This window comes from Hemiscyllium ocellatum, chromosome 2 (genome assembly GCF_020745735.1).
Source record: "Hemiscyllium ocellatum isolate sHemOce1 chromosome 2, sHemOce1.pat.X.cur, whole genome shotgun sequence".
NCBI classification, from domain to species: domain Eukaryota; kingdom Metazoa; phylum Chordata; class Chondrichthyes; order Orectolobiformes; family Hemiscylliidae; genus Hemiscyllium; species Hemiscyllium ocellatum.
Window position 1 is genome coordinate 38,304,942 of NC_083402.1, and position 12,901 is coordinate 38,317,842.

At 43.4% G+C, this 12,901-nt stretch overlaps 1 protein-coding gene across 2 annotated transcripts in view; it reads left to right on the forward strand.

Annotated features, from left to right (window-relative positions):
* The first annotated feature begins 4,226 nt into the window (after positions 1-4,226).
* Positions 4,227-12,901, forward strand: part of poc5 (POC5 centriolar protein homolog (Chlamydomonas)) — a 79,930-nt gene continuing 71,255 nt past the window's right edge. Inside the window, exons 1-2 of one of the 2 annotated variants that reach the window (XM_060835873.1) lie at positions 4,227-4,311; positions 11,394-11,477. In XM_060835873.1, the coding sequence (XP_060691856.1) occupies positions 4,309-4,311; positions 11,394-11,477 (87 nt within the window). In that variant the 5' untranslated portion in view covers positions 4,227-4,308. The remainder of the gene's footprint in view (positions 4,312-11,393; positions 11,478-12,901) is intronic. The other variant, XM_060835874.1, reaches the window with a different exon arrangement.

Below are 12,901 nucleotides of genomic sequence, written 5' to 3' on the forward strand. Positions count from 1 at the left end.
CGAACGCCTTACTGAAATCCATATCGATCACATCTACCACTCTGCCCTCATCAATCCTCTTTGTTAATTTCCTCAAAAAACTCAATCAAGTTTGTGAGACATGATTTCCCACGCACAAAGCCATGTTGGCTATCCCTAATCAGTCCTTGCCTTTCCAAATACATGTACATCCTATCCCTCAGGATTCCCTCCAACAACTTGCCCACCACCGACGTCAGGTTCACCAGTCTATAGCTCCCTGGCTTGTCCTTACCACCCTTCTTAAACAGTGGCACCACGTTAGCCAGTTCCAGTCTTCAGGCACCTCACCTGTGACTATCGATGATACAAATATCTCAGCAAGAGGACCAGCAATCACTTCTCTAGCTTCCAGAATTTTAGGGTACACCTGATCAGGTCCTGGGGATTTATCCACTTTTATGTGTTTCAAGACATCCAGCACTTCCTCCTCTGTAATTTGGAGATTTTGCAATGTGTCACCATCTATTTCCCTACATTCGATATCTTCCATATCCTTTTCCACAGTAAATACTAATGTAAACCACTCGTTTAGTATCTCCCCCATTTTTTGCGGCTCTGCACAAAGGCCACCTTGCTGATCTGTGAGCGGCCCTATTCTCTCCCTAGTTACCCTTTTGTCCTTAATGTATTTGTAAAAACCCTTTGGATTCTCCTTAATTCTATTTACCAAAGCTATCTCATGTCCCCTTTTTGCACTCCTGATTTCCCTCTTAAGAATACTCCTACTGCCTTTATATTCTTCTAAGGATTCACTCAATCTATCCCGTTTATACCTTACATATGCTTCCTTCTTTTTCTTAACCAAACCCTCAATTTCTTTAGTCATCCAGCATTCCCTATACCTACCAGCTTTTCTATTCACCCTAACAGGAATATACTTTCTCTGGATTCTCGTTATCTCATTTCTGAAAGCTTCCCAGTTTCCAGCTGTAACTTTACCTGCAAACATCTGCCCCCAATCAGCTTTTGAAAGTTGCCTAATATCGTCAAAATTGGCCTTTCTCCAAGTTAGAACTTCAACTTTTAGATCTGGTCTATCCTTTTCCAGTTGTAGTCCATTTCACTTACTAGGGCAGCTTTTTCTGTGTCTGTTAGCGGTCAGTCCTATACGTTGTTAATCCAAGCTTCTGAATTGTCTGTGTTGTTCTTTTATGTGAGCTTGTCCAGATTTTGTCAAGATAGTTTTTTTCTCTTGCTTGATCTGCTGTTCTTTAATGCTAATGGCTCGTTCAAGCTTGTCCATTCGTGGTCTGCTGCATTGGTGTATAAAGATTTTTTTTGGCAAAGGCACTGCTTGTCACTGGCCACTCAGGTGGTGGAAATTTGGATAAAGATTTATGCACCTTGTGTCTTTCACTGTGTCTCACATCTGCACACACAATATGGGTGCTGGGGAAAAAATAAGCACTACCGCAGTTAGGCGGTAGTGTGGGATAAGAATTTTAAATTTAAAAAAAAAAGTTTTTTGGCACAAAATTTGCTGATTGTATTTATGGAATCATTTCTCTCAGCATTCTGCAGCTGGGATATGCATGGGAATTCCTAGAACCTGGCATTCAAACCCGAACTCCATCAATAAGCACATTGATTTGGACCCCACTTACCAAACTTGTAGAAAGAGACCGGAAATGATATCACCTGCCTTAAGAGACCAAGACACATAAATTGAAAGTGGGACAGAACACCAGCGCTTTACTGGAGACTCACTGATGATGTTACTTAGCATGGTGATGAAATGTCTGAAAACAAACCAACCAGCTCAGTGAGCAAACTTACAACCTGAACATGAGCTACAAATTTTCTCAAAGATCGCAGGCTCTTATCTTATTTAGCAGTCCCCTGTGCGGCACCTTGTCAAAGGCCTTTTGGTAATCCAAATAGATCAGTCCACTGGTTCTCCGTTGTCTAACTTGCTCACTACCACCTCAAAGAATTCTAACAGATTTGTTAGGCATCATCTCCACTTGTCAAAGCCGTGCTGACTCCACCTTAGATTATCATGAACTTCCAAGTATTCTGCAATCTCATCCTTAATAAAGGACTCTAAAATCTTGCCAAAGACTGAGGTCAGGCAAACCAGATCATAGTTTCCTGCCTTCTGCCTTCTTCCCTTCTTATTTAGGGGTGTTATATTAATTACTTCCAATCCTCTGGGACCCTACCTGACTCTATTGATTCCTGAAAGATCACCACCAAGGCCTCCACAATCTCCTCAGCAATTTCTTCAGCATGCTGGGGTGTAGCCCATCTGAACCATGTGATTTAACCACCTTCAGATCTTCCAGCTCTTCCAGCACCTTCTCCTTCGTGATGATCACCACACTCACCTCTGACCCTCTTGCTGGTATCTTCCATTGTGAAATCTGATGCAAGCTACCCCTTCCACCACTTTTTTGTTCCCCATTACGTTTCTTTAGATTAGATTAGATTCTCTTCGGCCCAACAAGTCCACACCAACCCTCCAAAGAGTATGCCACTCAGTCCCATTTCCCTCTCATTAATACACCTAACTCTATGGGCAATTTGGCAAGGCCAATTCACCTGACCTGCACATCTTTGGACTGTGGGAAGAAACTGGAGCACCCGGAGGAAACCCACACAGACACGGAGAGAATGTACAAACTCCACACAGACAGTCACCCGAGGCTGGAATCGAACCTGGGACCCTGGTGCTGTGAGGCAGCAGTGCTAACTGCTGAGCCACAGTACCGCCCAAGAAGATGTTTCATCTTCTCCCCAGCTTTTGCTTTTTAAGTTATCTTCTGCTAGTTTTTAAAGGCTTCCAAATCCTCTGGCTTCCCACTAATCTTCACCACATTGTATGCTTTTTCTATTGCTTTTACACTTGTCCTACACTTCCCTTCTCACTCATGGTTGCTTCATTCCCCATCCATATGTTTCTTCTTTTTTGGGATGAATTACTCTCAGAAATTCTAGACATTGCTGCGGCACCACCTTCCCTTCTTGTCTCTCCAAACAAAGATTTTCTTTCAAATTCATTCACAGGATGAGGGTGTTGCTGGCTGGGCCAGCATTTATTACCCATCCCTAATTGCTCAGAGGGCAGTTAAGAGTCCACGAAATTGCAGTGGGTCTGTAGTCACATCTCGACCAGGCCAGGTGAAGATGGTAGTTTCCTTCCCTAAAGGATATTCAATTTTCTGTAAATCGACAAAGGTTTGATGGTTATCATTAAACTCTTAATTCTGAATGGGTTTGTTGACTTATTTTTTGATGACAGGATTTTTTTTATAAATGCATAGGACAATGGAAATTTTCTTTCTTGAATAGTCATTGCAAAGAGACTCTCCAACATCCCCTAACAAAGTTAAAAATCACACAACTGATGAAGGGCTTTTGCCCGAAACGTCGATTTTGCTGCACTTTGGATGCTGCCTGAATTGCTGTGCTCTTCCAGCACCATTAATCCAGAACACCAGGTTATAGGCAACAGGTTCAATTGGAAGCACACTAGCTTTCAGAACGACGCTCCTTCATCAGGTGGTAGTGAAGGGTTACATTGTACTTTGCTCAAAACCTGCAGGCATTCATGTAGAACTCTGAGCTCAAACATTTATGTAAAACTCCGTTATCTCACTTTTTAGATTAGAATCAATCTAAACATCAGGTCATAGACAGAAAACACAGGGGGCCAATGCCTTCAACATATTATCTAGCTATCACCATTGTTAACAGCTAACCCGAGAATGCAACATTATATATAAAAAGGTTTTGTGATTTACACATGAAAGAAGTGAAACTATCACTGTATTCTAACAGATGAAAGGCTTAACAGACAATCAATTTTTCAATGTATAATTTCAGTTACATCACACTGTAAATTTTTGCTATAAATTCTGTGTGTTAGCATTGAGCCCTGCACGTCGCTCCGAAAGCTAGTGTACTTCCAATTAAACCTGTTGGACTATAACCTGGTGTTGTGTGATTTTTAACTTTGTACACCCCAGTCCAACACCAGCATCTCCACATCATCCCCTAACAAAACAGCTTCTGACCAGTCGCCAGTGCACATGCGCAGCGAGGGAGAGACGCTAAGCCAATCGGGGAGGAGCTTCCCGCGTCCCTGCGCCATAGCAACCACGCGAGACCGGAAGCTCCATCCAATCGGCGCTCACGGCTGTCCAGCGTAGGGGTTGCGCGCCAGGCCAATCGGGATGGGCCTTGCTGGCGGGAGCCGCCAATAGTTTGGGCCGTTATTAGCGTGCGGCCCGTTTGAAACGGTTCAGGAGGGAGCGCGGATGAGGGTAGGAGCAGCGGACAGCGTTGATGGTAAGGGTGCTCGGTAATTCAGTCACGGTGAAACCGGGGCGGGTTAAAACCACAGCTCGCCGTTCGTTAACGGACTCCGTTAGCGGCGGGTTGAGCTCCATTCCGAGGGTCAGGCCCAGTGTTCAAACCGCCTGCTCCTTACCGACTCTGCAGCTGAGTCTCACCAAACAGGTTACAGATTGATTGCTAATAGTGTGGAAACAGGCCCTTCGGCCCAACGAGTCCAGAGCAACCCACCTTGACCCATACCCCTACATTTACCCCTTCACCTAACACTACGGGCAATTTAGCCTGGCATATTCACCTGACCCGCACATCTTTGTGACTGTGGGAGGAAACCGGAGCAAACCCACGCAGACACGGGGAGAATGTGCAAACCCCCCCCCCCCCCCCCCCCCACACACACACACACTTGAACCTGGGTCTCTGGCCTGTGAGGCAGCAGAGCTAACCACCTTGTTGAAGATGTGAAAAGCGCTCGCACCTCGTGTGAGAGTTCAGACTTTGTTGTGGCGATGAAGGTAGTTTTAAGAATCTGACCGAACAGAATTCAGCCATTGGTCAAACAATTACATTTATTCCTGATTTTTTTTGTTGACTTCATTACATGCTAAGGCACAGAGACCATTTCACTTCTATTATTAACTTATCTACCAGGGGAAGTGGTGAATGCAGGTAGTTACAATATTTAAAAGATATTTGGATAGGTGTGTGAATAGGAATGTTTTAGAGGGCCAAATGCAGACAAGTTTAGTTTGATTTATTGTAGCTGAAAATGTGTTGCTGGAAAAGCGCAGCAGGTCAGGCAGCATCCAAGGAACAGGAGATTTGACGTTTTGGGCATAATCCCTTCTTCAGGAAATGAAGAATAATGGAAAGGAAGAAGCTGTACTTGAACCTGCTGGTTTGTGTCTTCAAGCTTCTGTGTCTTCTGCCTGACGGAAGAGGTTGTATGAGAGCATTACTAGGGTGGATGGAGTTTTTGACGACCTTTCAGCAGCAGCGAACGGTGTAAATGGAGTCTGCGGGTGGAAGGTTGGCTTTCATAATGGTCTGGGTTGTGCACACAACTTTCTATAGTTTATTTTGGTCTGGGACAGAGCAATTGCTGTATCAGGTCGCTATGCACCTGGATAGTATGTTTTCAGTGGTGCACTTGTAAAATTTAGTAAAAGTCATTGTGAACATGCTGAATTTCCTAAGATTCCTGAGGAAAAAGAAACATTGTTATGCCTTCTAGACATTCGCATCTATTATTGTTGTTCAGGACAGGTGGTTGGTTATCATCACTCCTAGAACGCTCTCAGCCCTGTCAAACTTGCTTTGATGTGCGTGGGGGTGTATTCTGCTCCATTCTTTCAGAAGTCAACGATCAGTTATTTTATATTGCTGACATTGAATGAGAGGTTATCATTGCACCATGACATCAAGCCCTCTACCTCCTTTCTGTATTCTGACTCATCATTGTTTGATATCCATTCTACCATGGTGGTGTCGTCAGCAAACCTGTTAATGGCATTGGTTCAGAATTTGGCTGCACAATCACGAATACATTAGGGGACTGCAGCATTTTGGGTGGAGTGGGGAGGGTGTGCTCCAGTGTAGAGAGTATCATGGAGGTGCAGTTGTCTATCTTCATTGATTGCAGTCCATGGTTTGGAAGCTGAGGACCCAGTTGCAGAGGGTGGAGCTGAGACCTAGGTCTTAGAGTTTTGAGATCAGTCAGGAGGGGATAATGGTGGTGAAGGCAGAACTGTAGTCGAAGAGTAGGAGTCTGATGTAGGTGTCCTTGTCCAGATTTTCCAGGGATGAGTGCAGGGCTAGGGAAATGGCTTCTGTCGTGGACATATTACGTCAGTAGGCAAATTGCATGGGATTGAGGTGATATAGGCTATGACCAGTACCTCAAAATGATTATGGAGGTTACAGTCACTGGGCAGTAGTCATAAAGGCAGATTGCATGTGCTTTCTTTGGTACCAGTTAAATGGGACCAGCTTAGTTTGGGAATGTAGTCGGCATGGTAAAGTTGGACTGAAGGATCTGTTTCCATGCTGCATGACTCTATGGGTAACTGTCAAATTGAAAAAATGTAAGAGTTTCAGATTTTGCTCACATGCAAGATTATTTGTAACGTTATTTGATGCAAGATTGAAGGAAAATGCAGTGTCCCTTCTGATTTGTCACTAGGGTTGAAGGTGGACGGATGGTTAGAAAAGGCATGGGTTGAGATAGAATAGGAGTTAGATTGAAAAGCTTCCAGTGTGCAGTTTATCTGCAACACCTTTTTTTGCATAATGTTGCTATGGCTTAGTTTGGGAATTTGACTTAGGTTGTGTTTTGCAATCCTTTCTTCGACAGTGAGTATTTAGTCGTGTGTAGCCAACTGTGGGTCTTTGGGTTGGGATGTTACACTGAGGAGCCTGCTTCAATGAATATAAAAGAATTCATACCAATATTTGATTAGCATGGCAATCGGAGTAAGATTGCTTCTGAGTCTTCACACCAGAAATTATTGATTATCAGATCTTGTTGTCATTGATTTTTCTGGAACCTTTGTTGGGAAAAATGTCTGTTTTCCCCTAAGTGCAGTTTAATTCATCGGCTGTGAAGTGATTTGGAACATTTTGTGATGAGATGCTAAGTAAAAGCAAATTTGAACTTTTAATTATCTAGAGTCATATTCAATATTGCAGTGCCCCCAGAGAAGTGTAAAATGTGCAGGGAAAAGTACATAAGAAAACCCTAGTACGTAGAATATTGGACTACCCAAAAGGTTTTCTTTTTAATATGGAATTCAATCTGGAAAAGGGACAAAATGCACTTGGTCCTACTGCCCCCTTGACCATGACCCCACCTCCCACCACCAAACCATCATCTCCCAGACCATCCATAACCTCATCATCTCAGGGGATCTCCCATCCACCACCTCCAACCTCATAGTCCCACAACTCCGCACTGCCCGTTTCTACCTCCTGCCCTAAATCCACAAACCTGACAGCCCCGGCCGACCCATTGTCTCAGCCTGCTCCTGTCCCACTGAGCTCATCTCTGCATACCTCGACACGGTCCTGTCCCCCTTAGTCCAAGAACTCCCCACCTACGTTCGGGGCACCACCCACGCCCTCCATCTCCTTCATGATTTTCGCTTCCCCGGCCCCCAACGCCTTATCTTCACCATGGACATCCAGTCCCTGTACACCTCCATCCCCCATCAGAAAGGACTCAAAGCCCTCCGCTTCTTCCTTTCCCGCCGTACCAACCAGTACCCTTCTACTGACACCCTCCTTCGACTAACTGAACTGGTCCTCGCTCTGAACAACTTCTCTTTACAATCCTCCCGCTTCCTCCAAACCAAAGGAGTAGCCATGGGCACCCGCACGGGCCCCAGCTATGCCTGCCTCTTCTTAGGATATGTGGAACAGTCCATCTTCCGCAGCTACACTGGCACCACCCCCCACCTTTTCTTCCGCTACATCGATGACTGTATCGGCAACCTCCTCATGGGAGCACGAGGCAGCAAACAGTTCATCAACTTTACCAACACCTTCCACCTTGACCTCAAATTTACCTGGACCGTCTCAGACTCCTCCCTCCCCTCCCTAGACTTCTCCATTTCTATCTCGGGCGACCGAATCAACACGGACATTTACAACAAACTGACCGACTCCCACAGCTACCTAGACTACACCTCCTCCCATCCTGCCCCCTGTAAAAATGCCATCGCATATTCCCAATTCATTCGTCTCCGCCACATCTGCTCCCAGGAGGACCAGTTCCAATACCGTACAACCCAGATGGCCTCCTTCAAAGACTGCAATTTTCCCCCAGACGTGATCGACGATGCTCTCCACCGCATCTCCTCCACTTGCCGCTCCTCCGCCCTTGAGCCCCACCCCTCCAATCGCCACCAAGACAGAACCCCACTCACCTACCACCCTACCAACCTCCATATACATTGTATCATCCGTCGTCATTTCAGCCACCACCAAACGGACCCCATCACCAGGGATATATTTCCCTCCCTTCCCCTATCAGCGTTCCGAAAAGACCACTCCCTCCGTGACTCCCTTGTCAGGTCCACACCCCCCACCAACCGAACCTCCACTCCTGGCACCTTCCCCTGCAACCGCAAGCAATGCAAAACTTGTGCCCACACCTCCCCCCTTACTTCCCTCCAAGGCCCCAAGGGATCCTTCCATATCCGCCACAAATTCACCTGCACCTCCACACACATCATTTACTGCATCCGCTGCACCCGATGTGGCCTCCTCTATATTGGGGAGACAGGCCACCTACTTGCGGAACGTTTCAGAGAATACCTCTGGGACACCTGGACCAACCAACCCAACCACTCCGTGGCTCAAAACTTCAACTCCCCCTCCCACTCCACCAAGGACATGCAGGTCTTTGGACTCTCCATTGCCAGACCACAGCAACATGACGGCTGGAGGAAGAATGCCTAATCTTCCGCCTAGGAACCCTCTAACCACAAGGGTTGAACTCCGATTTCTCCAGTTTTCTCATTTCCCCTCCCCCCACCTTGTCTCAGTCCCAACCCTCGAACTCAGCACCACCTTCCTAACCTGCAATCTTCTTCCTGACCTCTCCGCCCCCACCCCCACTCTGGCCTATCACCCTCACCTTAACCTCCTTCCACCTATCGCATTTCCAACGCCCATCCCCCGAGTCCCTCCTCCCTACCTTTTATCTTAGCCTGCTTGGCGCACGCTCCTCATTCCTGAAGAAGGGCTCATGCCAGAAACGTCAATTCTCCTGCTCCTTGGATGCTGCCTGACTTGCGCTTTTCCAGCAACACATTTTCAGCTCTGATCTCCAGCATTTGCAGTCCTCACTTTCTCCTGGCAGGTAGATAACCTGTGCATTCCCTTGTAGCGATGGTACCTTTCTAGTGAACTGTGCGCCATTCTTTTCAAGACCAGCATCACCTTTCGAAGTGTATTGCATTTAATGTAGTACTCCAGATCGGGTCCAGGAGGAGCTCTGTACAGTCGTAACAAATTTTAGTTCATTTTATTATAGCTATCTTGATATCAAAGGCTGTTAACTTTAACTTTTAACTTTGGTGATTTCTAGATTTGGACCTCCAAATCTCACTGGTTATCCATTTATCTTGACTGTTTGCTTTTATTAGTGGTAGCATATTAGTGGTTGACCTAACAACAGTTCCTTACATTGATCTCCATCTACTGCAGTTATACCTATTGACTTAATCTATAGGTGTCCTGTTATAAATTTCCTTTTCATATGTGGACACAAGAACAGACTTGTATTGAGGATGTAAGTTTTAAGTGAGCATGGAAGCCATGGAATATCTATATGTTAAGTTCTGTGACATCGGCTATTCACATTTTAATGCATGATAATTTGACTGAATGAAAGTAAAATACTGGGATAATGGAAATCTGAAATAACAAACTGCTGGGCAAACTCGGGTCTGGCAGCATCTGGAGAGTGAAACAGTTATTGTTTCTAGACTGATATGACTGTTAACTGGGGAAGAATAATATTGGTCTTGAAACATTAATTTTGTTCTACTGTGTACAGTTTGGTCACTGGATGTTTAAAAATGATATACTGGCATACGATAATCAAAGTTGGTTTCTAGGATTAGGTGGTTTACTTTATCAAAACTGGGATCGGTATTGAATTAAGGAACAATTATAGGATAAAGGGGGCACTCATTTAAAACTGAGGTGTGAATTAAATTCTTTTCACAAAGGGCAATAATGTTTGAGCTTTTCTTTCCCAGAGAATTGTGGATGCTAGATCACTGGAAGTATTTAAAGAGAAGGTGGTAGATTTTTAAAATATAGAGGATTGTCAGCTATGCTGAACTGGCACGAAAAAGGAGTCTATGCCTGGGCAGATCAATCATGGTCTTGTTGAATGGTAGGGCAGGTTTGAGAAGCCAAATGGACTCCTAAATCTTGTGTAAGTTTACTTCTTTTCCTTCTGAAGAAAATAATGTGCGATTGTTGCCTTGTCTGGCCAACATGTTACTCCAGGTCCTACAGTGATGTGGTTGATTCTTAAGAACCCTTTTCTAGCAAGCTAATCTGTTGTAGGGCGATTATGGAATGGGCAATAAATGCCAATAATACTCATATTCCATGATATAATCACATTAGAAACCTTTTCTAATGTCTCCTTGTTTAGCTCTCATTTTGTTTATTTTGTCTGCTTGCCTTCCTATACCTTAGGATGTTTCACTGTTTGAATGCTGCTATACAGATGTATCTTGAGTGGCTTTCATGGAAAAAGATTAACATTACAAATTTTTTTTTCATATTGAAACCTGCTGTCTGAATTCTGGTGTAACACCTATACATTTTCGGAACTGGAAGAAATATATGCTGCTTCATGCTCTGTTCATTTCAGCAGCCCTCAATAAGGTTCCTTTTCATCGAGTTGAAAATCTCAACTAATTTAGTATGCAGTGGATTGACAAGATTTTGGTGGGGCTTTTTAAAATTGAACTTTTTTTTAAATGCAGCTGAAGTGAGATTCTGTTAACAGCATGTTCTACTAAAATAATTCAAGTTGCATTAATTTATTCAATTAGAATAAAATTGGAAGTAACCAGACTCGTACCATTTTGAGCTAGCAATTTCTCCTCATATGAAAATTGATATAATTCAGAAAACTTGTAACTTGATTAAACTTTAATAATGACTTTAATGAGCTGGACATGACCCTATTAATTCCTTGAAATATTTGCTTAGTTATTTTTAAAAATTCATATTTTTGGAGCAAATATTCTTAAATAAAAGGTTTGGATTCACGTTTCATATATCCTTTCGAGTGGCAATGCATGTGGACCAACAGAATTGTCTACAGTGAACCATGTGTCTGTGTTTGCAAGAAGCATATTAACATAATATCTATTCTGGGGGTGGGGGTGGCTCAGGTTATATTGAGGTCAGCAAAATTAATACTTTGTAGGTCAGAGGAAGACTGAATAGTAAACAGATGTCATTACAATTTTATTAATTTGTTGTTTCTCTTCTGGACTGAAGTCAATAATCAAAAAAAGAAAAATTGATTGCTTTCTCTTGTGCAGATGTCCTCCGATGAAGAGAGGATTTCCAGCCCTGTACTGCCTAAAGATTCAGATCGAGGTAGTTCAGTTTCTTCTGATCTACAGGTAGGGAGGAGGAATTTCATTTTCGAATACTTAAGTTAAACATAATTAAACATTTTGAATATTTAAAGAATAGTTGTTTGGTAAATATACCCCAAATTGGAGGACAAAAACAAACAAAATAATGTGAACTAAATAGTTCTTAAATTCCTGTAGGTGTTCTAGAGCACTTCTGCATATCTCTGAGCGAGCATGATTATGGCTGGATTTTGTGTATTGCTGGGGTTTGGGGGAAACATTTCTGTCTCAGCACTGTTATTGGTTCATAGGATGTGCATGTCACTGGCTACGCCAGCTTTAATTACTCAATGATCAGTTAAGAGTCAACCACATGGTAGTGATTATTGAGTCATATGTAGGTTGACCAGGTAAACACAGCAGATTCCCTTCTCTAAAGCATATTGGTGAACCAGATGTTTGTTTACAACAATACACAGTGGCCATGTCGTCCCCATTAGGTTAGCTTTTGATTCCATATTCTGTTATCTGTGTCCTTACACTCCATGCTTTATTTACCCATCATCCCTGCTGCTTTTGATTTCTATTAAGATCACTCATCTTGCTATAATGTGAAACAGCTAGCTTTACCTGTTGCTCAAACTTTAGAGATCCTTGACCTAAGGTAGATTGGGCACTTTCAAAATCAAAAACACATTCTACCTATTGGGCAGATCAGGAATGTAACACAAATTTTAATGGCATGGATCTGGATGTAGTCTGTAGATCCCAAAGTCTGACAGATTGTGTCAAATAACTTAGCATTTCTGCTGTTTGTAATTATGTCTAAACTCTGATGATAGATGTTCTGGATAACACTTACTAAATAATACAAATGCCGTTCGGGACAAAAGATCTGCAGATGCTAGAATTCAAAATAGTTAGGCCCAAAACATCAGACTTCTCCACTCTTGATGCTACCTGGCTTGCTGTGCTCTTCCAGCCTCCTGCTTATGTACTAAATAACACAAGTGAGCAATGGGTTATGCTGGCAGCCAATTTCGGATTGTCAGTCAGGCTCAGTGTGGAAAGGAGATGCACATTCACTGTACCTGTTTCAACTCGACACAATATGTGGCTGCCATTCTTTAGATTTATTTTCCAAAACAATGCATTGACCAATCCAAATGATCCAAGTTTAAAATTTAAACAAAGCTTGGCAGTTACCAGTCATACTTTGTTAACACTACATTCTCCACAGCAATGCCTCTGCCAACCAATCAGCACTCTCCTAAGACATTAATACTGTTTGATTTTGACAGTGAATGTGACAAGAATGTCTCCATTCATAGGAGAATTAGGAACCAATGAGTCATCGTTTAAGCAGGTGAATCTTTTTAGTGGATACTTCGTACAGTGTATTTGCTTTGGTAAACCCACAATGCTGCTGAGCTTGGACATGCTTGATGCCATATGTAAAATGGCAAAAT